We start from the raw sequence: 24699 nt of genomic DNA, 5'->3' as shown, positions 1-24699 counted from the left end.
GAATAATAAATCAGGGTGCTGCTATTGTGCATGCTAGCACATGTGGTGGGTCACTATGGCTCTTGAATGGCAGCTCTGTATTATTAGTAACACCTGTGCTTTTCCTCCTATGACAAGTCAAAATCTCTGCTGGGGCCTATCATAATAGGAAGTCAAACTGCCTGACAGACTATTGGTAAGTGATGACACAGTATCTTGTCACTGGACATGACCAAGCATGTGCCAGACAGACTGTACAGGGCTGTAGTCTCTCCCTCATCTCTCCGGCCCCTAAAATAACGTGCAAAGCCTGAAAACATTCACAGATGCAGTCGACAAGAAGTCAAGTCAGGCTGATATGGCTGCCTCTGATGACAGCGTCGCGGCGCTGGGAATTGTGGTGCGAGTGTGTGTGCTAGCTGTGTGAATTCAAAACAGATTTTTTTTTGTTTTTGCTGGGTTTTTGAAGAAGACAGCAGGCGTGCTATGACAATTGATCCATTTATCATTCTGTCACTTTACAGGCTTCTAATTAGATAATCAATGAATCTCATATTATGTAGTTTTTTAAGCAAAAAAATGTCAAACATTTGATGGTGTTGTAGCTTCTCAACTGTGAGGATTTGCTGCTTTTAAAACCTCCCCACATTGACTATCACTGACTGTTTGTCAGACTAAACAAACAACCTGAATGCACCGCGTGGGGCGCTGGCTAGTTGTGACAGGCATTTTTCAATATTTGCAGAGGCTTTATCACTTTAACCCTTCACAGAGAACTGCATTGACAGAATTATTGATAATGGAAATAATCAATAGCTGCACTTCTTGCACCCCTAGATGTCAATTTCATGTCAATATCCAACCCATAAATAAGTGCACGAGACAGGATCTCACTACAGATTTTTGCAGTAAAGTGACATTTGACCAGAACTGTTGTTACTGTGTTGTATATGTCATAAGTCTACATAAATGTACTATATAGTGTTGGAGGGCAAATTCAGATCTTTTAATTTTGTAAAAAAAATAGCAATAACACAATTCAAAAATACTATTAAATCCATAATTCAAAACTGCACTTAGGTAAAAATGCGTTTTAAATGCAATAAGGTTGCAAATGTAAAAGTGCACATTATGGGCTCTGACTTACATATTACACTATTTGATTATTATTAGCAATGCATTATCATGCTAGCAGTATTTCAATGTTATAGAGCTAATTTCATTCATTTACATTTTATATACTGTATATTGCCGGGTGGCTTCACTTATGTCAGACAGCAGGCTACATTTAATATATTCCTTTCCTCTCTGTAGTGCAGTGGAGCAGAAGTATAGCTACTTGAAAACATGACATGACTTTCCACCTCTGACACCTATGTGTTGCATTATACTGGGCGTCTCTCCCCCCTGGGACTTTAGGGGGTTTTGACATTTCGTGTATATAGGTGGGGTGGGGGTTTGGTTGAGGTCAGGTCAGGTGAAGCTAGCTGCATTCACCACAGCTACTTCTTCTAACACACCACTGTTGCTAATTACAGTGCACTACACCACCACATATATACACCCCCCACACCCCTCCCTCCAAGAAAACACCTAGCATGAGTTTGCATGCACAAACGATTAGCCTTGCAATACTTGCGTTAAACGCTGTCCCTCTTCATTCCCCTGTCCTGTTGTTGATGTTGTTGACGATGCCCCTCTGCTGCTGCAGCCAAAGTTGACAGTAAGCTAGCGTGACGGCGGCACTCACTCACTGATGAAACCCTGTCAACTTTTTATTTTATATCTTTTCAACAGAGACGTAACTTCCCAGTTTCCACTTTGAAACACTTTTCAAGCTAGCACCACCAATCGATACTGCACCACGCACGCGTTGATAATCTTTGAACGACAAAGTACGGGCCGATTGCACTAAAAACGTTGACTATAATGATCAATGTAGATAAATTCACCTCTAAACTGCGTTGAATCGCAGTGTTGAAATAATAAAAATCTGTTGCCGGAGGCGCGTACCGTTTCTGATTCACTGTAGCTGCCTTTAACGGGTCAAGTCAACTGCACCTCGGGAAAAGAGCAACATGTCTGCCAAGATAGTAAACCCCTCTCTACATTGGAAAGTTGGAGAAAACAATGTCTTACTTTCGTTTAACCACCTAACATTCACATTTAGAGACAGTGGGCAATACATTTGACTCTCAGTAGCTCAGTGTTTTCTTAATTATCATTTAACAGCAAAGTACGCAATGGTAAATGATTCACTGCTAAAAATGGTTCAGTCCAACTGCCGAAACGGATTTCAAGCGAAGCCGGAAGTTGCTAACAGGGAATCATCTCAATGCGATTGCAGTTAGCTTACAAGCTAATGTAAACACAGCGCATTTGGACCGCAGTTTCGCTGGTAGTTGATTAGTTTAGCGTGTTATCAAAACAGGCATCTCTTTGAATTCAAGGGTACTGTAGGAAAATGCTTGTGCAGAGAGTCGTTCTCAACTCACGACCAGGTTAGCAACTTCATAGCTTATTATTCGTTTTTGATATCAGACGGTTGCTGTCTTATCTCATGTGTTGCAACCGCAGTGTGACTAACGTTTACCAAACTACCTGTGTTGTTACGTCAAGGTAAAAATGGGGCGCCAGCTCCTGAAAATTTCCGTCTGGAGGAGACAACTCTTGCACCTGACCTGAAAGATGGGGAGGTCCTTGCTCGGACGCTTTACCTTTCAGTCGACCCTTACATGGTATTGATATATAATCAGAATGGGAAAAAATAGAAGACATTTTCTTACCTAATTATCTATGTAAATATTCCACATGACATAGTTATAAGTGCATGCAATAAAAGTTTTTTTTTTTTTTTCCATTGCAGTGATGTTATCTTATTTTGATCACTGCAATGAGTCATTACAGTCAACTAGTCATGAAACCACAAGCAGACCTCCAACACCCCCGTTGATTCTTATCTTATCTCCCTGTCTTTTGTCTCACAGCGATGCAGAATGAACGATGACACCGGTGCCGAGTACCTGATGCCATGGCAGCTGTCTGAGTGTGTGGATGGTGGAGGTGTTGGCATGGTTGAGTCCAGCCGCTGCAGCTCTTACTCTGAGGGAGACGTGGTCACTTCATTCAACTGGCCTTGGCAGACACATGCTGTTATGAAAGGGAGTGTCTTACAGAAGGTGTGGCATATCAACGTGTTTCAGCAGTGGCATATCCTCTTGCAGAGAGGAGAGTGATGTTATGATTTGTGTTATGTAAAAGGTTGATTTCACCTTGGTCTATCCCTGCAAAAAAAAAAAAAAAAGTAATGCAGTGTCAGATGGTATCCTTGCATGTGACAGGTAAGCTGTGTTATATCAGTTGTTAATGCTACTGTCTCTTCTATTGCAGGTTGATCCACAGTTGGTTGATGGGCATTTGTCCTACTTTTTGGGTGCAGTTGGCATGACAGGCCTCACTGCACTGCTGGGTGTAAGAGAGAAGGGTCACGTGACCAAAGGGGCCAATCAGACCATGGTGGTCAGCGGTGCAGCTGGGGCCTGTGGCTCCATAGCTGGACAGGTGAATACAGGAAACACAAAATTTGAGTCAATTTACACTTGACTGTCTAATACAATATACAGGTGCATAATATTATATATGCAAAAACTCTGTCCTAATGGGTTTTGGGGGTAGAAACCATAGCAGAACTTAATACTGTACATGGTCCACTTTGCAGAAAAAAGTGAGCAAGGTGCCATATTTTTTATTGCACACTGCTTTTCTTCTCCAGATCGGCAGGCTGGATGGTTGTGTGAGGGTTGTTGGGATCTGTGGATCTGATGAGAAGTGCAAAGCCTTAGTGAAAGATCTGGGTTTCTCTGCTGCCATCAACTACCGCCAAGAGGATGTTACCACACGGCTCAGGGAGTGCTGCCCTGACGGTGTCGACGTTTACTTTGACAACGTGGGAGGTGTCACCAGTGAGACTGTGATAGCACAGGTACTGCTTGGATTGCATCTTTTTTGTTGTTGTTTCTTAGATGTGCCTTGAAATTATGTCAACTCTGAGGTGTTAAGTTTGCTTTTCTTTCCCTAATTGTGTTTCCAATATTTGCATAATGTGGTGTCAGTGGATTCTTAATTGTTTAGTCCTAGTCTTCATACTCTGTGTTGTACAATCTCAATCTGATGCACTGACTTCAGCTTCTTCTCTCCAGATGAACAGCGGGGGCCATGTGATTTTGTGTGGGCAGATTTCTCAGTATAACAAGGACGTGCCGTATCCTCCGCCTCTAAGTCAGGAGACTCAGGAAACCCTGCAAACAAAGAACATCACCCGAGAGCGATTCATGGTGCTTAACTACATGAGCAAGGCAGACGCTGCCCTCTTTGAGCTGAGCCAGTGTGTTAAATCAGGCCAAGTCAAGGTAAGGAGGTTGACTGCATGGGCGTCTTTGAAAAATGTACGCCTCTTCCTTTTCTTTTCTTTTTTTTTTTTAAAGTTTGCATCACTTTGTTGCATATTTTTCTTTTATATCCAGGTGCTGGAAACTGTGGTGAATGGGATTGAAAATATGGGAGGTATGTGCATTTCAATTGTACTATTTTCTCAATTGTATGACTGTATGATTGTATCTTTTCACTCGACAATCAGGAGTTTTATTAATTTCTTTCATTTTCTTGCAGATGCATTTTGCTCTATGATGAAAGGAGGAAACATTGGCAAGCAAATTATAAAGATATCACAGTGAAGAAGCCTCGTAATTTTCCGTAGTGACTGGTCTCACCAGACATCTGAGGAAATTAACCCACAGTTGCCTTTTTATCACAGCCGTTAACACTAACTTAATGAACTCTCGTAGGATATTACATTGAGTATCTGATAGTTTATTATAATTTGCTGTGTTCTTGAGAGAAATAAAATTAAAGTAATCAGTGCTTGAAAATCATAATTCTGATTTTTTTATTTAGTAAGAGTAACCCTAACCCTACTGTACTTCTGATATTAAGCTATATAATAGATTGCTATATTATGTCATTGTTTTCAATTCTCCCAGTGCAGAAAGATTGTTACCCATATTATACTAGCACTAGTGGTAAATGTTTATCAAATATGTAATACAGTCAGTTAAATAATTGCGAAGGATTAAAAAGAAAGGCCTTTTCCCTAATGCTTTTACCAGTTAATGTTCAAATAAGTTGAAAATTTTATCAAGATAAAATTAACATCACTGGAGCAACTGAGAAAACTGTATAGCATTCAGAGCACCAGCCTTCTCAGTTTGCTATCAAGCTAGAAACTGTACAAGCCTTTTCATCTTTTCCATCACCCATATACTTTAATGTAAAACTGCTGTGACATTACTGTGTCAAGTCTTGTAACCATGTCACACCCACCTAAATGGAAAATCGTTTCCTTTTCTCGATCACTCCTGTGCACAATTATGTAACAATGACCCGAAGACAAACAAAAAGTATATGATTTACTGTAATGAACTTTTTTTCTTTTCTTTTTTTTTATTCCACAGCACTATAAACCATTAACAAAATAAAATTGTGGTTGGCTCTAAGTTCAGTTGTCACAAGAAAAATATGTGGCAGGTGTAAAATCAACATCATTCATATACTTAAGTGTGTGAACGTAGGAGGGGATGCAGAATAAGTCAAGTGAACACCAGTACATCACTTACAGTAGATTCCTTCTCTGAGACATAATGGTCAATGTTTTGTTTTGTTTTTTTCTCGTCAAACATTCAATGTGATGTACAGTACAGAACAATCACAACCAGATTAATAAACCATAACCTTGCAAGTGTGAATAAATTATGGTGTTTTTGGTGATTTCCGGGAAAAAAAAAAAAAAAAGTCCTAGTCCCATGCATAACTTGGAAGTGGAGGTGAAATCCAGCACAGTCATCATCTATTATCCTCTAAATCCATTCAATACTGCCTCCTTGTGGACAAACGACAGAGCTTGAGCGAGCTGCTGAGGAAAACTCTCAATAACATAAGTCCATGAATTGAAAATACCCGTCTTCATGCTGGAATTAAACACTTGATAGTGGCTCCTGTACAAATGAAAAAAAAGACTTGTCTATACAGAGGAGGAGGGGGAAAAAAAAGATTGTTAAACCATTTTGAGCATGAGCGCACATAACTTCATTTTCCCTGTACCTGGCAGGTCTTCTAATATTGAACTGCACATCTCAATAACAGCACTGAGCAATTACTCTGCACTCACACCAGGCATGGTTTGAAAAATAGAAATAAAAATGTGCAGATCCAATGCTTTTGGAACATTGCTTCTATTAAAAGACTTGATAAATGTGGTCTTCACCCTATACATATATTTATATTATATATATATATATATATATATATTTTCTTTTTTAGATCAGTTTGTTCTGGTGGAAATCCAGGCACCTGCTACTACTGGCTAGAGAGGACTAAATTTAGAGTGCAACAGACACAGTTTACCACTCTCGCAGGTTCACAAAAAAGGGATTAACATTCAGAACAACATAGACAAACATGGTTTCACACAGGTGGGAGGCTGTCAGTTAAACTTCCAATGCAGGGAAATGCCCTTATGTCTTCCTAGTACCACCCTCGCCATGAGGGGAGGGGTGTGAAGAATGCCCCCCTTTCCAGTGCATTTTTATAACATGAGGGGAAAATAAAGAAATCACACAATACAATCAGAATGAATAAATAAAAAAACAGCATAGTACTGGTTCATTTCATTTCATCACATCTATAACACATTCATTTTGTTTTAATTTTTTTGTTTTTTTTGTTGTTGTATTTTTTATTAGCCACCACACAACTGGGTTTTTTTTTAAACATGTTTTTTTTTTTTTTTTGGAGTTCACTGAGCTACTATGGAGTATAAAAACATTGTCCTGAAATACTACTGGGACCAGCCTATTGTTTAAGTGCTCACATTCCTGAGAAACAAACAGCTGCTTTCTGTAGTCACGTTTGAAGGAGCATGAAGAGTCAGGCCGGCTTCTCTGCGTTTTGGTGAAAAGTGGCATTGAAGTTTTTTCTTGATATGATTCTTCCAATGTAAAATATTTAAACTTTTTTTTTTTTTTTTAGTGGCAGTTGTGTGCAATGGAATTAATTTGATTTTTAAAAAACACTTTCAATCATCAACTATTTGTACACAGCTCGATTACAGCACTTGATTGGTTTATGATTACCTTCCTTTTGATTTCCTGTGATTGTGTGTGGAACTTAAAAATATCATTCAACTACAGCGTGTCATCTCCGCCAAAGTAACTACCACTCTTGTTGTCAGCCATGGGGAGTTAGGGGGGGGGGGGGGGGGGGGGGAGCGCGGCGTGTATAAAACGAGGCGTACACCTTGATCATCCGCATCATTTGTCTGTGGGAAGGTAAACTCGAGGATCGGTTTGGCACATCCAGCCTTCATTAGTGAATGAAAATGGTTTTCAGAGGGAAGAATAAAAGATGAAAACATTTTTCTTATTCATCCTTTGGCAGTGGTGAAGTAGCATTCGGCCAAGGCAACACTTCCAGAAAAGTGCTAAAGCTCAAGTAAATGAGTCAGCTTAAACCACAGCAGAATACTCTTGTACGGTATACTGTCAGCTGCAGCATACACTGGACTAGTCCTCTCATAGCTCCAACAGGCTATTTCCTCCTTGGTGTTTTTTGTTTTTTTTAACACTGTACACATTGCTATGAATATGGCCAGAAATGTGCTCACCGGTGCTTTTTTTTTTTTTTTTTTAACAATAACATGCATATTTAAGTAAACAATACTATCTAGAAACAGGATAGTGAGTGATGTACTTGTGAAGTGGCTGTGGAAGGAGAGAAACAAAGGAAGGATCTGCTGTGTGGGGGGAGAATTGAGGCTTTCAGGGTGGATAGAGACAGCAAAATATATCTGTGAGTCAGGCTCGAGGTGTGGGGGGGGAGGGGGGGGCGTGGTGGTACAGTGCAATTACTGTCAAGAGGAAGCGCCGCTCTTGCTGTTGTCACGGATGAAAGGGGCGGGGCCTGTCCAGGCGCGGTACACCAGTAGGAGACTGAGCCCCAGCGCCCACGTGCGGACCGGAGACAGGAAAAAGGCCGTGGGGCCGTAGGTCTCCAGGAGGAAGTAGCAGGAGTGGGCCTGCCAGGTGAGCAGCAGCAGCATGAAGAGGTGGACCGCCAGAGTCCGCCAGCGGCAGCCCGGCCGCAGGAAGTGGGATCGGAAGGTGTTGCCGCGGCAACGGTGGTGGAGGCTCCAGCAGAGGTAAAAAGTGAGGGGCATGTTGAAGAACAGCAGCTGGAAATTAGTTCAGTTAAAATGTGATTAGTGCAGTTGTTGTCAGTGCTTAAAATGAGATGAGGCCTTGATAATGGCTGTGGGTGGGTTCACCAAAACATATTAATGCAGCCACAGTGGCAACAGAATATGAAATTAAAGTTAAAAGGGTTAAGTATAAATTCATTAACGTGATTGGTCATAGCCTGTTTGGCTTGTGATCGCTTACAATAACAAAAAAATCAACTTATGACCTCCCATCAGGAGCTGCAGCAACATGATCTCACCAGACGGTTTTAACAGAGTTAAGTATATTAAGAATATTTGTAATAATTGTTTTCTTCTCCTTAATTATCTTGTGATCCCTGATATTTATTCAGGACCCTGGCACCCAGGACAGGAGCCACTGGTTTAGGTTACAAATGTAGTGAAGAAGTAAAACATCACTAGTAGATTCAGTGAAACCAATTGTTTCCAAAACTAAAAAACACAGGGAGAAGTTGAGGAAAGGTAAAGTTAAAAATGTCACTTTAAAAAGATGTATACAGAATTTTGCAATTGATATAAAAAAGATGAAATCAAGAACACCTTAAATTAAAGGTTGTACTTGAATATCTGACTCACAAAAAGTATATCTGCATGTGTACAACTATCACTGAGCGGTAGAGCACATTAGGGCTGCATCATTCCTGTCATTACCAAATCCAAATAGCCAATTTTCACTCCTCTAAAGGCCAAGCTGCCGTCTTTAAAGTACTGAGTTTACTATCACACACGATGACACATACTCATAACTGAGAGAAAACAAAAACTGCATTATCAAAATCGTTGCCAATTGCCAACTGTTTCTGCTTCTGAGCTAGATGTGTTGATTAAAGTCATTTTTCTTACTTGAACGACTCCAACAACATATGTGAGACTGCCCTCCAGGAAGTGACCATCGATGACAACCCCAAAGGCGAAACAGGCACCGCTATGGCCGTCTATCAATTCTCCTATGAACCACGGGCCTGTGGCAGAAACAGAGAAACAGTGCAGGATATTATCACAATGCAGGAGTCACATTATACATGAACATGCGCAGGATTACACATAAATCTTTTAAAACAAACCAGCTTTTTTTATGTGGACAAACGATTCTTTATATTCTTTTTAATTTGCAGAATTAAAATATGTAGTGATGAGTCTTGAATTCACAGATTTGTTAATGCAAACACTACATGAAAGCATCCAAAAGGAAGGGTGCTCTTGCGCTTCAGCCGGGTAGATCGGTGCTCTCAGACAGGACCAGCAGGTAGGAAAGTGTACTTGGGTCACTTCACGAAGACTGAACCCAAAGAAACGACTGGAGCACTCGATACATGCAGATATTTAATAACAATACAGGTGCACAACACCTAACGTTTCGACGCAATGCGTCTTCATCAGAGGTAAGCCTACTACATGAAAGCATGTTCAGGAAGTAGATGACTCACCAAAGGCTGTACACAGGTTGAACAGGAGCAGAGAGTAGTAGAACGTGTCCATTTTACTGACGAGATGGAGCGACATGCACGCTTGAGATGCCAATCCTGTAGATGAGACAGAGAAACCAAAAATGACTCTTACTGAAATAAAACACACAGACATATTAGGGCTAATAAAATTAACTAATTAATCACACAATTTTCTGTAATTACTCATGATTAATCTTAATTAATTTATCAACGAATAAACTGCATTTGTCCACTTACGACATGAGCTTATAACGAATATTTATTTATGTATAATCATCAAATTAGTGTAGAATAAACACAAAGAAAGTATATTTAAAGAGCTTCACTGCTCTGAGAACGTCATGTGGATAAACTAACCGCATATTGGGCATCTGAACGGTTACTTACTCGCATCAAAAAATATTAAAACCTAATAAAGTAAAGAATAACAGCGCTACAGCGAGTACATCGCTTTGCCTGGTTTGCCTGCAGCAAAGGGTATGGGTCAGCCGCCACCAGAAGTAAACAATACAGAGTTAATTGCGTAAAGTTTTTTTTTAACAACTGAATGTTTAAAATTAACTTTTTTAACTTTGACAGCACTAATATATAGTATATACACACATTATTTCATCAGGGGCCGTATTCACAAAGAATCTTAAGGTTAAAAGTAGCTCCTAAGGGCCGAATTTAGGAGCAACTCCTAAAAAAGGGGGGCGTGTCAGTATTAAATTTAGGACTCCTAGTTTTTTAAAATAAGAGTAATTCACAAAGTATTTTAGGCCTAAAAGTAGCTCCTAAGTCTGGGAGAGCTTAAAAGTCCTCGTGAGGACTCCTAACTCAGTAAGACCTATTCACAAAGAATCGGAAATGGCTGCAGCCAGGCAAATGTATGGAGGACTGCGAATTGCTGCAGAGGGGGTGCTGGAGCACCTGCCCCTTTGCCCTTTGATGCCCAACGTGCCTTTTTGTCGGTGTTTTTTTTTTTTTTTTTTTTTACAGCAACAATATTTACAACATTTTCGCTATGAAACGGGCGTAGTGACGGTGACGGACTGTCCAATATAGGCGTCGCAACGGTCGGACCGAGGTGACTGCGACCGCTGCAATGCAGTCATGCTGACGTGAGCCAAAAATATTTTTAAAAAGTTGGTGGGTGCGTTAGACACATAGTAGTAATAGCTCACGTGATAGGGCAGCTCTCCTAAACCAAACTTGTTGTCAGTCTGGGTTCAAATCCTTCTATAGGCTACAAATTTGGGTAATGCATTTTCTTTTCTCATCATTATTATGATCACCATATAATATTAGGGCTGTCAACAAACGTGAAAATTAATATTCGAATGTGGGAAGAAAAAAAACCAGCGGCTGCTTTGCCAGTGTCCGCACTGACCCTTCATTGCATTTGCACAGCGTCACTCTGAAAGTGGAAGTGACACGCGACAAAAACTGTAGCAGATGCAGATGGCAGGGAGAAACACGAATGGACAGAAAGTTCAGAGCCCAACTTGGCAGCAGAGAGAGTGGTTCTGTGACAAACTGTAAACTGTTTTCTTGTCTGTAACAACATCTATTGCACGTCTGTCCGTCCTGGGTGAGGGATCCCTCCTCTGTTGCTCACCCTGAGGTTTCTCCGATTTTTCCCTGTTAAAAGGGTTTTCCATGGAGTTTTTCCTCAGTCGATGTGAGGGTCTAAGGACAGAGGATGTTGTTACGATGCCATGTAAAGCCCTTTGAGACAAACTGTTTGTAAAATCGGGCTATACTAATAAAATTGCCTTGCCTTGCCTTGCCTTGGTTTAGACTCGAAGCAATCTAAAAAGCCCCGTCGGACCTAACGGCAAGAAAAAAAAAAAAAAGTGAAGCAGAGCGGCGGCGGCGGCGAGGAGGAGGGAGGGGGGGGGGGGGGGGGGGGGGGCGTTGGCACTCATCAACCAATCACCGTGTTGAGCGCCTCGAATTCGTGCACGAGAATTGACGTAATCCATAGCAACGGGGCGTCACCAGGGGCGTCACTCTTAGTTTGCTCTTAGTGATTTATCCTTAGTAAGAGTAGGTCTCAGCGGCTTTGTGAATAGCTTTTAAGAAAAAACTCCTACGTAAAAACTTTTAGTGCGAGTTAGGAGCACTGCTAGCGGTAAGATAAAAGGCTTTGTGAATACGGCCCCTGAACAGGTTTGTTGTGGACCGTGCTTGCGTCCACTGACAGCTCTGCAGGCTGTAGTATCAGAGCAGCTGTAATTTAAATGACATTAGGATGATGCATTCATCTGAAGGGTGTTCAGTGACAGCTCACCTCTGCCGGAGGGAACACGCAGGAACCTGAAGGCCAGCAGCACACCGATGTTCAGCAGCATCATGAAAATGAAGGCCACTCGGCCCAGGATGTAGTGGTCTGTGAGGAGGATGAAGGACTGCACAAAACCAAAGCTGGGAGTCAGGTCGCTCTCCAGAGTGAAGTGCTGCTCCCGGACGGTCGACCGGCCCGCCGCGTCCTGACACACACACACGAAGATGACAAACACACACATTTTTAATGCTATTTTATTTATGAATATATATTTATTCTACAAATATAGGTCAGACACATTACTCTGCACTAAGACATCAATATAAAGTCGTATTTCAAAGCCACAGACAGCGGATCTAACACAGCTGTTACTGAATCCTAATTCAACTCAGGCAAAACAAACTCAATCAAGACCTATGAAATATTTATAATTCTAAAACACTTCCCACTCTCAGTGAAAGATACATGAATCCTGTACCGACCTCCACTTTAACTCTGATAGTGTGCAGTCCAGTGAGGTAGCGAGATGGATCCCAGAGCAGGACGTACAGAGGACCTCCAGCAGAGTGGCCTTTCCCCAGAGGCTCCCCGTCGACACTCACGTGCACTGCTGTGATTGGAGACTCTGAGAAAGCCAAGACCCTGTTGAGAACCAACAAAATTAATACTTTATTAGTGTTTGATAGTGAAAAAACTAAATTTTACAGGGTTGACAACTTCTGCATCATTTATTAATTCAACTGATTATAAAATCTTACATTTCCCTTTAGATTTTCATCCTAACAGAAGCACATCAATTTTATCCACATTATGTTCATTGAGATCTCATCATTAATTCATGAGAAATACCAAAGACATTTATAATTGCCTTGTTTTATAACTTTCAGAAGTAATTAAAAATGCACTCATGATCCAAATTTACCTCTATATGTATTGTATTGTGGTGCACTGCAACTAACAACCAAACAAACAATGATACCAAGCCTGAGTAACATCACAAGATGAGCATATTGTCAGGGGAAAATGTGATGTAAAAGCACCTGTATATCAAATCAGAGAAACCCAACATTGTACAACCATGTAGAGCAGAATCAATGAAAGGTTTACGGCTCTAGTCAACAGTAAACACACACACACACACACACACACAGAGCAGACACCTGATGTGTGTAGACCTCCGTATTCGGCCCAGCGGCTCCACTCCCGGATGGAGGTACTGTGCGTCTTTGGGGTTGGTGATGAGGACTGCAGGCCACTGCTCAAACTTCAGGTCAGAGAAACTCAGCAGGTCGTGGTCAAAGGCCAGAACCCTGTACCTGGAGGCGTGAGTGAGAAGAACGCACTGAACGGTTGTGTATGTGGAGGAGAAAGGGAAAGGGAAAGACAAAGCAATAACAAGAGAAAGAGTGTTCATAAATATTTACTGATTATGATGTTTTGCATACCTGCGGTTGTCCATCCAGTCCCCCAGCTCCAGCTCCAGGGTGCCCTGCGGGTGTCGGCTGTGGAGGACGGGCATCAGGCCGCCCAGCGTGTGCAGGTGGCCACAGAGATAAGCAACTGCAGATCTGACCACAAGATGACATAATCATAATTTGCTTATAACTGTCAGTATTATGAATATTCCTCTCCACAATTGCACAATAAATGAAGAGAGCAGGCCGGTGAATACTGCGCAATGACTGGGTGGGCCTGCTTTTTAAAACTGGTTTGTCATCCAGGCATTAGTTACCTCATCATGTCTCGAACCCCAGGAGAAGGGGATACGACGGTGGACGTGGTGTAGTGGCCAAACCAGACGGACTGGTTGCTTTTCAGACTCTCGTCCCTGAACGTGTTCAACGAGTCCATTTGCGTCTGTCACACCGGAAGAAGAACAACCATTGATTAAGCACAGACATTCCCCTGAGAGTTAGATCTACTGTGTGCATAAGCTTTGTTTTCACCTTTAGAGACAAAATGCTGATTGTGAGCCACGGTTATCCTCTAAGGAAGTTCCTAAATAACTATTTATTAAACATACCAAATATGAGTATACTGTAGTACTGTAATAGTCTATTTCTAAGATCTTTTATTTAACCACTGTCTTATTCAGTCGTCACATTTCTGCATAATTACAATGCTTATAAAGAACCCGTTTTTGCTGTATCTGTCATGTCACATATTCAGTGTATGTTTATGTTGTGTCAAGAGGAGTTGTTAGACAGACATACCTGGTTGAGAATACCAAAGAAATTATATGGTCTCTTGGGTCCTGGAGTCAGAGTGGCATCGACGCAGACAAAGGAGTAATTGCCAAAGGGAGTTTGGTGAACATAGTGGAAAGAGCCGACTTTCTGATTAGCCGAGTATTTCCTTGAGAAAAATGGTAGAGAAAAGCCACGGTGAGCAACCAGATACTGTACAGCAGCAGACTGGGATGGAGCCAGCAGCGCCAACCCCTAGCGCTGCCCTGAGATAATTTAATGCATATTGAATAAATAAATTAGGCTCGCGTGGGAGACAGACTTTGTCTCGCAGAGGATGACCGCATCATTAAGAATATTAAGGAGATAAAAGATCAATCAGCGGTGACAGTGGCAGCAACTCCACATAAAACATAATTTGACTCAAAAGATAAGGGTGCCGGTCTGTTCGTGTAGATTCTGCTTCTATTTCAGGCCCGGGAAGCTTAGACAGCTTGGAATATAGTCAATAAATAGGTCTGCAACTTCTCATGTTTCAGAGGCATCGAAGTCCTAACATACTCTGATTGACTTCACATTCAGCTTGCTACTATAGGGCATGCAGACGTAAAAAAAAGTAGGACTGAATCTAAATCAGGCTTTTTACTGTGGAACTGGCTTCTCATTCTTACCGGTAATAATTGTTGACGCTGTCCAGTGACATTATGTTGAAGGCATCTGTCAGAAGAAATAGTAAATGGTGAGATTGAACAGAATGTCTAATGAGAATGATGCATTTTTAATCGGCAGGCATCAGATTTCATAATGATACACAGAGATATCGAACCAAATGTGTTGTTATTATAGAACCCATGGACCGATGAAGACGGGACACACATCACTAGCAACAATCAATAGCAGCAGAACAATCGTCAGGGAAGCTGAAGATCCAATAACTATCTGTCTTTTTTTGACAGTTACAAAGTAAGGATATCTTGTTTCACATCTAATAGCTCCCTCCCGATCCAATAACAGAGGAGAAGGCAGAGGAGAGGAGAGGAGCGGAGGGGTGGGATGACTTCCTGTGTGCTGCAAAGATGCAGCATAGTTAATGAATTCTCCAGAAAAATCATCCCAATAGTGGTGAGTTATGAGAGGAGGATAAGATAACGAAGTGCTGCGGTCAATCACCATGATTCCCACGGATGTCTATCCACCGAGTGCGCTCCATCACGCGTGACCTCTTCAGTATGTTGTGGTAGGCCTGCCACTCCACCTCGTGCTGGAGGGAGCCCACCTTGCTCTCCGTTTTGGCATCTGTCAGATCCCCTGTGGAGCAGAGAGAGGTAAAAAGAAAAAAATATGAGACACGTGGAACAAAGAGCGTGATTCATTTTTTTCTGGGACTGCACACACATGAAGAGGCCACACCCAAAGAGTCTGTTAACAACAACAACACAAAAGACTTTCAAGGAAACTTAAATTAGGGAAAAGGTGCAGGGCAGTTGCTTGTACCTGTTGCAAGCACCAGAACAGGCTTGATCACTTCAATGGTGTCTGTGCAGAACTTTTCAAAATCAGGGATGCGTCTCGGGTCACGAAAGCGGCTTATGTGAATGTCTGACACCTTGAAAATTTGTGGGGGGAATAAAGATGAAGAAAAGATTAACATTGCTCTTACTTACACCTGCACACAGCTGTGTGTAACCCTTTTTTTCCTCCTTTCTTTTTTTAAACACAGCAGTGAGGGCGCTGCAGAACACAAAAGAGGGCAAAGTATGACCATAACTTACTGTGTTGCTGAACCACCTTTTTACTTGACAATGACACACTTCTGTGGTCAGTGACCCCTTTCAGTCAATCATTGAGAGAGTTCAACCAGCACGGCTATCTATGACAACACTGCAAAGCCTTTATGGTATATGACATATACATAATAATAATAAAAAAGGAGACAATAGCTATAATAGCTTGATAGAGCAAAACAAAGCTACATTGGATTGGAGGTCATAATAAATAACAGCCCACCTGTATAAACCAGAATATATTGTTCAACTCGCCGCCGGGAAATGGTGGTGGTGGACTCCCCTTAGACACATCTTCATCCCCGGCAGCCGAGTGCTGCACACTCCGCTTCGGGTGCCAAGCCGTGTCATAACTGTCCAGCACCCAGGAGGTGATGCACGCCAGGGCCAGTCCGAGGATAACCAGTGCACCGAACAGCTTCAGCATCCTCCTGTAAGTGGCGAGAAAAGGGGGGGCTAGCTGCTGCTGCTGCTGCTGCTGCTGCCGTATGTCCCGGACAGAGGAAGGATAAAAAAAGAAAAAAAAAAAAAAAAAAGGGCTAGCTACTGGTGGAAATAGCTAAGGGCACGAATCACACTAACATTGACTACACACACAGGGTGGTGGACCATTCAACTACATGGCTATAAGAGCTGAAACTCAGACCGTTTCTGTCGCTGCCATCGCGGCCACGGGAGATGCATGCATGGAGATGGAGGAGGCGCGGGGGGGTTCATTCACGGCTGGGTCCGTACAGCTGCCTTCTTCGGAGGCGGAGGAGGAGGACGAGAAGAAGGAGGAGGAGGAGGAGGAGGAGGCAGCAGCATAGCAGGTTAGCTCCGCAGCTAGCTCCCGTCCCTATACCAGCTTCCCGACAGCAGCAGCAGCGAGCAAAGCGCACAGCTACAGCTACAGCGGCACACGGACGGACTGACCTGTTGGAAGAGGAAACGTCACCGCCGGATGAAAAGACAGTGATTGCGCGTGTGCGAAGGAAGAGCTCTCACTCCGCTTTCGTTTTCCCAGCACCGCAATGTAGAGCTGCTGCTGCACCTGTCATTCATCGCGAGACGTTTCGAGAATAACCAGAAAGTTTGTTAGAGCAGCTCTGACAAAATATATATTATTGATATAGTATATTATTATGATGGCACAACACACAACGAGCACAGACAACCTTGACAAGCCCTGATAGGAGCTGCTATAGATATTCCTCCAGGCTTAGAAAACACTGGTGGGATAGCCTGCTTATGAATTATGTGGAGAATTGATTCTCTGTCTGTGTGTAGGCTATGTCTTTTTCTCTCTCTCCTTCTTAAATCTGTTTTAACATGTCTGTTGTTGTTGTGTCTGCAATAAAGATTAATAATAATAATAATAATAAACCTATTAAAATACTGCTTTATTTATTTATTTTACTGTTATTGCTATTATTCAGATTCAGACAACTTTATTTATCCCCGAGGGGCAATTCGGTTCCGCAGACTCAGTTTCATTAAAAGACAGATAAAAGGAAGAAGAGGGAGACAAACAAATCCATGTCAGGGATCATCAGTATGTGGCACAGACTCTCACAGCACATCAGTAAATAAATAAATAACATAGTGATACATGGCACCATGAATAAATAGCAACAGTAAATACCATAAATTAATTACATTTCTGTGCTGTTGTCTGCTGCTGCAACCATGTGAATTTCCCCATTGTGGGAAAAATAAAGGATTATCTTATAATCTTATTTTATTATGTTATGTTATGTTATGTTATGTTATCTTATCTTATCTTATCTTATCTTATCCTTTAGAAAGCCTCAAATATCCTGAATTTAACACTGTAATTTTCTTGGTTTTCTTGCAGGGCTCCTATTTGCTTTCAGTTTGCTGGGTTTGATATGTTTACTCATAACAAATAAGCGATTTGAATTTCAGCCTGAAAAAGCATCATCATAGGGGGAACAGATTCTGATCTCTGGAAATGTGGCCATTAGAGGGCTACCGTACCCCTCAACTCAGTATGACAGTCAAAAATCTTTACAAATTACACTGCACTGATAACAAGTAGCCTAAGATGTGTGAATTTCAGCCTGATATTCCCATCATCATTTACCATCATCATTACAGGCGGAAACATGTTCTGATAATTGGAAATCAGGCCAGCAGATGCTGTTCCCAATATGATATTCCCAAAATTCACTATCATCACAAATAAATACATAAAAAGAATCATGTTGCTATCTTGTCTGTAAGACATTCTATTCTGATTTTTACAGTCTCAAACTACACCAATAGAGTAAATCTGAGACCATGAGAGAACTCTTTCTTTTGATATTTCTTGTTTTTCTCTCACTTTGAGCCTACTTAAGTTGAAATATGAATGTAGGGCCTTAATTTTTTTGAATGAGTCTTATTATAGTGGTGTATGCCTACTGCTTTTTCTACTTCACCACTGTCTGTTTATGGGAATGCAATAAGATTAATCCTGTTTTCAAGACTTTTCCACCAGCATCCAATTTGTAAAGGCTACACTATTGCAACAACCATCATTGAGACATCCTGGATTTCATGACTATTTTATGTGATCGGTTCACAACTGGTCCCTACTTGAGCCATCCTTGGGTTAATGGCGCCTCACAGTGGTCTTTGCGAAAAGTGTCTTTCTTTTGCAGTCAGATATGATAGCCTTAAACACTTCGCAATTAAGTGACATTATCTAGCATAATGTAATGGTTTTTCCTTATCCATCGTCGACGATTTATGATAATTGACTAAATACTACAGCTCATTAAACACATTGATGGTGATTTGTTGATTGTTTGCGATGTACAGTGCATGTTGCCAGATCGGACGATTTTCCACAAATTCATGCAAGTGAAGAAAACTAAAAACAAACTGTGACAAGACAAAACTTTGCACAAATATTCATTGTGATATAGGCTATGTTTATTATATATTTAGGCTACAAATAAACTTCATTAAACCCACATAGAAATTATGGGGAAAGTGCACCCCATCTTAATACAGAGCCTGCCTGAGATTCATCACGTTTTAACATTTTCTTCCGTATAAATACACTTTAGTAACAGTAGTTAGTAATTTTAATGTGATCATATAATCAGGGACTGCTAAAGGTGAATTCGGCGCAGTAATTTTACACAATACAAACAATAAACGTGAAAAAATTGATTCATCAATCAACTCTCCTACGTGAAGTTGAGCCACCTTTTACGCACAGTGGACAGGGGCTCTCCGGATTGGTCTGTCGCTTGTCAGTCAAACCTGGCAACACCACCACCACCGTGTGTGTGCCCCCGCCACGCGCGCGCCCACCACCGATAAGCCGTGAGCGAGCTTTAAAGACCCTGAGTGCGCGCGCCCGAGCTGTTGCGAGGGGCGATCGGATCGGGGACGCGCGCGCAGGAAGGCTGGTGCTGCTGATCGCCACAGAGAGTCGTCACGTCACGGATCCGCAGCGAGCGAGCGACAGAGAGATGCTGAGGTGACAGGCAGAAGGAGAAAAGGGACGACCGCTCTCAGACTCATTCCTCCCCCCTCAGCCTCAGCTCCGCTTGTTTATTTATTTCCAGTCACCGCCGTCTCTCCCTCCGCCTCCTTCCTATGGACGGTTCTCTTCTCTCGCTATGGGATTCCGCTCCGTGTCGTCCCCGCCGCCTCCAAACGTAGACGATTTTTTCTAACCACACCCGGCCCCTCTTTTGGATCAAGCGCTGGCAGCAAAGACCCGAGGTAAGGATCCAGAACCGGGAGGCCGTGCCCATCCGGTTTGGCACCCAAAGCACCCTCTCTCTTTTTTATTTATTTTTTATTTTGCTCGCCTGCTGCTGCTGCTGCAGCTGCAGCTGCATGCATTGATCAGTGTCTGTTATCCTGCATGTTGCCTATACCCGGAGCTCACCGTATAACCACCACCACCACCTACCTCCAGTCCACGCCAGGCTAAACGAGCTTGCGTGGCCTGTGGACGGTCAATATGCGTGGACGCGCCTGAGTAAATCTGCTGTGGCAACCAGCTCGCTATGCAACAGTTCTCCACAGCAAAGCCAGTTCAGTTCACCGCAGGGAGGAGGATAAAGAAGAGGGGGAAGGATTCGTTTAATTTTTGCTGCAGCTTGCTGCCTGTCACATCCCATTGAAAGCGACTTAAAGCAAAGCAGAGGTATTTGTGTTTGTCTGCTTCCATTTGTCAGACTCTGGCTGCTTTAGCATTAACAGGGATTTGAGAAAGCTGTTCATTGACAGTATAGCCTACTATAGTGAAGCTGAATGGCCTCAGTGGAGCTATTCTGCCACATAAACACACACTTCCAGGTCTCATCCTTCACCATTTCCTCAGCCAGGATTAGTTGCATCCATGCTGTCATCTGAAAGGAACCAGACTGTGGAGGACCTCCCCATGCTGGCTCCTCTCCAACGGACAGACCAGACACTGATTTCAGCCAGCAGCAGCAGCCTGACAACTCTCCCCCTCCGTCTTGCTATTGAACCAGGCCTCACTGGGATTAGATTAGGTTCATGCATGTATAAAATGGCATGTTGAGAATTTAGTTTCAGGATGAGGAGCTATAGAGGCGTCCCCTGTGTGGTGGGATCACACATGTTGACATTTTATATGAGGCCTCATGTGCAGTATAGCTGTAAACTTGCATCTTCTCATAGACTGAAAGGGCAGAGGCGACGACAAGCTGCAGTCAGCAAAGGAAAATGGCACTGCACCACTGTCGCCATGGAGATGCCGGGGTCAGGAAGCGTGTGTGATTCATGATGAGACAGGAGCTGGCTGTCAGAGATTTGTTTAATTTAATTTTTTTTTCTTTCTTTCTTTGCTCCATGTGGCTGTTTTTTTCCTTCTTCTTCTTTTCCCTCATTGATGGAGGTGATTTGTATGGAGGAGGAAGAGGAGATGGAGGAGGAGGAGGAGGAAGAGCACAGCCGTGGCTCTCTGTGAGGTGTGAGATTAGTCACAGTGTGAGGCAGCCTTGCTTGTGCATAGGTGTGTGTGCCTACATGCGTGTGTAGAAGTGGCTTCAGCTTGTCGTATAGCAGTTGTGACTGATACTCAAACCCACTCGAGCTGTTTTTGGGAGCTATAATCGATGGCTCTGACACTCCCAGACTCTCTAACATAAACATAACGTACACCTCCGTCCATATCCTCCAGGAGATTGTTTTCCCCCATGCTCACACTCCTAACCCGTTGCAGAAGTTGCAGCTGATGAATTTTGAGTAAATTACGCACCCAGAAAAGGAGGTCTCATTCATGATGGCCACAGATGTTACAAAAAAAAGTTGTTGTGGTTGTTTTTTTCCCCCCCAGAGAACAACGTGTGACCTTGAAGTTCTGACCCAGGACTCACAGCTGAGGTTATTTGATCACACTGTTTGCAGCGAGCCTCTCATCCCTCGAGGTTAAAAGCATTCTGTACAGCGTGTCTCCTCCGTGGTTTTCATGGTGTGTGTGCTGTCTGTGGCAGCTCTGACTTGCCTCGCAGACATTCAGATGCGATGCATGAGGAAAAATATGATATATCACGCAGGTTTAGTGCCTGACACTGATACAATTTGCTGCCAGAAGGAGACATTTATAGATTGAGCTTTGGTCCGTATGGATTTATAGAGAGGTGCTGGCACAAAGAGAGCTTGATTCACTTAGACGTCTGTTCCTCCTGTTTCCTCACAGTTTGTGTTTCTGTGTTGAACTAAGCAGAAAACAAAGATACAGATTCATAACAGTAACCAGGATTTTCAGCCACTCTAGCGATGGTTGGTTTGCTCTGGTCCAGAGTACTGATCTACTCATCTATTAATAAGCATCATCATCATCACTGTACTTTTGGTTCATCAGCCAAATACCTGCAAAACTAATGATAGTCCCTTCTGCCTCAACTGCACTTTGTGTTTAATGGTTATTAGTAAATTAAAGCATCACAACATGCAAAACTGCAGCAAAGTTTATAGTTAGCATTTAGCTCCAAACACTGCTACAGTAGCATAACAGAAGCATGGCATGGCTGCACACTCTCAACCCAGTTCTCTTTTTAAAGCATATAGCCTAGACAGATAGATATCTGTATTTGTTACAAATAGTAAATGAATGATGCTGCTTAAACTGCACAATAGTAACATTAATACATACATGTTGTACAGACGTCTTGCTTTTTATCTCAGTAAGCTGGTGCTACATGCGATATAGTCTCTTTTCATTAAGGCCGCAATGTGTTTATAAGGGAATAGGGACATACAGGTAAATGGAAATACAAGTGGGTAAAACTCAAAGGACATATAGGCTACCCATGAAATAGCTTGTGCAGTAAAAGTGAATTGGCAAATAGAATTATCTATTAATGAAAATGTAAATCAGGGCTTAATATTGTGTCACGTGTCATCATCTAATTTAATCTAATTATTTTTCTTTTCTTGAAAGATAATTTTGTCCCTAAAAGATCAGAAGACTCTGAAAAATACTTGTTACATTTCCATGGAGTCTTACTCTCAAATATGACAAAGAAAAAGCATAAAACAAACATCTGTGAAGCTGCAACCAGAAACTGTTTGGTCTACTTCAGAAATGACTGAGCCCTTTACCAGAGTAGTCTGATTAATCATCCATCAATCAACTTAATCAATCAACTATATGGTACAATTTTGGGATTTTTTGTGTGTTATCTCGTTACATATGATCCCATTAAAAAATAAATCTATATTAACATTTAAATCAGTGTCTATACAGCATTTTAGCACAAGATTAGTAAATGTTAGAAGAGGTTAAGATAATAAATAGCTACTCTATATAATGTTTATCAATAATGACAGTGTTAAGAGGAGATTTATTATGCTGAAACATTTCATCCGTTGTGTGTGTGTGTGTTGGAGCAGCAGTGCAGCTGCACCAAGGCCACCTTACTCCTGAGTCTTAACCCCCGGGTCATATTTCATGCTGGTCATTTCGCTGTTATCTAGTCAAACCACGATTTGCCCTCTTCCATCTCCCAACCTCATCCTGGTACATGATGGGATTGATTGCCTCCTTGAAGTCAGGATCATGCCCTGTAACCAAATAGTGTTTTGAAGGCTCGTTGCATAACGTAAGATGCCAGCACGCCGTGTGCAGAATGATGAAGCAAAGTCGGGTTCGCTCTGAGTGTTTGAAGCCAGACTAAAGGGAGTAACCAGCGTGTGCTCTCCTGAGGAATGCTTATCTCCGACATGGATGTTGTATAATACATACAGGAGTTGTGTAGATACAGCTTTTTACAGAGGAATCTCCAGTTGATCCTTGGCAGCCTGCTTTTTATCTAAAGGAAGCTTGTGCTTCATGACAATTGTCTCTTGTCATCTCATGCTGTAACAAATCGCATTATGAACGGTTCATAAATCATTCAATCATTATTATTAGTTCCATTTATTAAAAATTCTTAGGGGAGGTGTTTGTGCTCCAGTGAAATACCAAAATTCCCTCATTAATTAAATATCAACATGTAAACATGAAATTATTTCTCAATGAATGAAATAATGGATCAACAGAAAGTTATTATCAACAAGTTTGATAATTGATTAATTGTTTAAATCTGGTTTTGAGCAGAACAAATCTGGTTCCAGTTTCTTAAATTGGCCACTTGCAAGTTCTTTCAGTCTTAGTCTGTGGTAGAAGACTAAACAAAAGGGGCAATTAAAGTATGTGAAGTTGGGCAATTCTGATTGTCATTATATAAACCAGATTATTTATGATAAAAAGAATAATTACAGCTGTGTAAACCACAAGAGATTTAAACTGTTAAGTACAAATAATCTATTATTACTAAATTGAAAGGATAAAGACAAAAGCCAGAGGCTTTTCAAAACCTGACAGCAGCTTATACCTGGTCTATAAAGCTTTAGTGAATTATTTATTAATTATCATTTATTAACTATAAAGCCATTAGTAAGCCAACATAGAAACCTTTTAAGAGGGTGCACCAATTTATCGTTACATGGTACAGGACTGTAGGACACCTCACTTAAAGCATCATATTGTGAGGATATGGATGGATTATGATTCATATTTCCCTCGTTTTGAAGGAAGAGTGAAAGTTTACGCAGTTTAATGTAGCGGACATTTAAACAAAATTATGTATTTAAACAGAACTTATGGTTCAGTGTTGAAAATATTGCTTTATTTCACCATATCACACGGCAGCAGCTGAATACTGAGTCATCCGAATGCAAAATTAGGCAGATTAAACAGTCTCATTATGTCTGATGAGACCTATACTGCTTCATTTGCGGGGTCTGCTCCTTGGTTGTCACATACAGAAGATAAACGACCAAGCAAAATGATACCAAGACGAAGCCTTTTGTAATTTAAGATTCAGGATTTTTTTTTTTTCTTGCCTGCGACTTGGTGGTATGAATTTGTTTAAAAAAGACAGCTGCTGGCAGCAGGTGTGGCAGCTGCTGCGCTGGTCAAGTATCAGAGAGCTCCAGACATTAAGCCAGGGGTTTAACTTTGTCTCTCAACTGGGGAGACTTTGAACCTCTCACATGTGATTCGATCAGGCCTGAAAAACAGACACTATCAAACCTCCTTGAACCTAAGTTATCGTTTTCATTCCTCCACCGGTTTCTAACAGTTGTGTCTCTCTCAGGCTTCTGTAGGGTTCTCCATCAAGGCCCAAATGCCCAGCCCAGTCTGAGGCAGCCGGTCGAGGGGGGGAAGCAGTGAGGACAGCGTCCCTGGTCTGCAGACGGG

At 41.9% G+C, this 24699-nt stretch overlaps 2 protein-coding genes across 2 annotated transcripts; one reads left to right on the top strand and one right to left on the bottom strand.

Annotated features, from left to right (window-relative positions):
• The first annotated feature begins 2320 nt into the window (after positions 1-2320).
• Positions 2321-6507, top strand: ptgr2 (prostaglandin reductase 2). Its single transcript, XM_083998894.1, has 8 exons — positions 2321-2480; positions 2599-2717; positions 2967-3158; positions 3370-3540; positions 3752-3961; positions 4179-4388; positions 4503-4542; positions 4648-6507. The coding sequence occupies exons 1-8, from the start codon at positions 2444-2446 to the stop codon at positions 4710-4712; spliced, it is 1044 nt and encodes a 347-aa protein (XP_083855020.1). The 5' UTR covers positions 2321-2443; the 3' UTR covers positions 4713-6507.
• A 222-nt stretch (positions 6508-6729) lies between these two features.
• Positions 6730-16875, bottom strand: tmem62 (transmembrane protein 62). The gene is made up of 14 exons (XM_083998893.1): positions 16624-16875; positions 16201-16408; positions 15688-15799; positions 15364-15501; positions 14865-14910; positions 14221-14362; positions 13740-13864; positions 13453-13575; positions 13168-13323; positions 12490-12649; positions 12014-12212; positions 9718-9813; positions 9134-9252; positions 6730-8263 (listed from the first exon to the last, which is right to left on the bottom strand). Exons 1-14 carry the CDS (start codon positions 16692-16694, stop codon positions 7943-7945), a joined length of 2016 nt encoding a protein of 671 aa, XP_083855019.1. The 5' UTR covers positions 16695-16875; the 3' UTR covers positions 6730-7942.
• Positions 16876-24699: the final 7824 nt, after the last annotated feature.

This window comes from Trachurus trachurus (genome assembly GCF_905171665.1).
Source record: "Trachurus trachurus genome assembly, chromosome: 22".
Taxonomy (NCBI): domain Eukaryota; kingdom Metazoa; phylum Chordata; class Actinopteri; order Carangiformes; family Carangidae; genus Trachurus; species Trachurus trachurus.
Note: the sequence above shows the minus strand (reverse complement) of the source record. Positions and strands in the feature narration are given on the sequence as shown.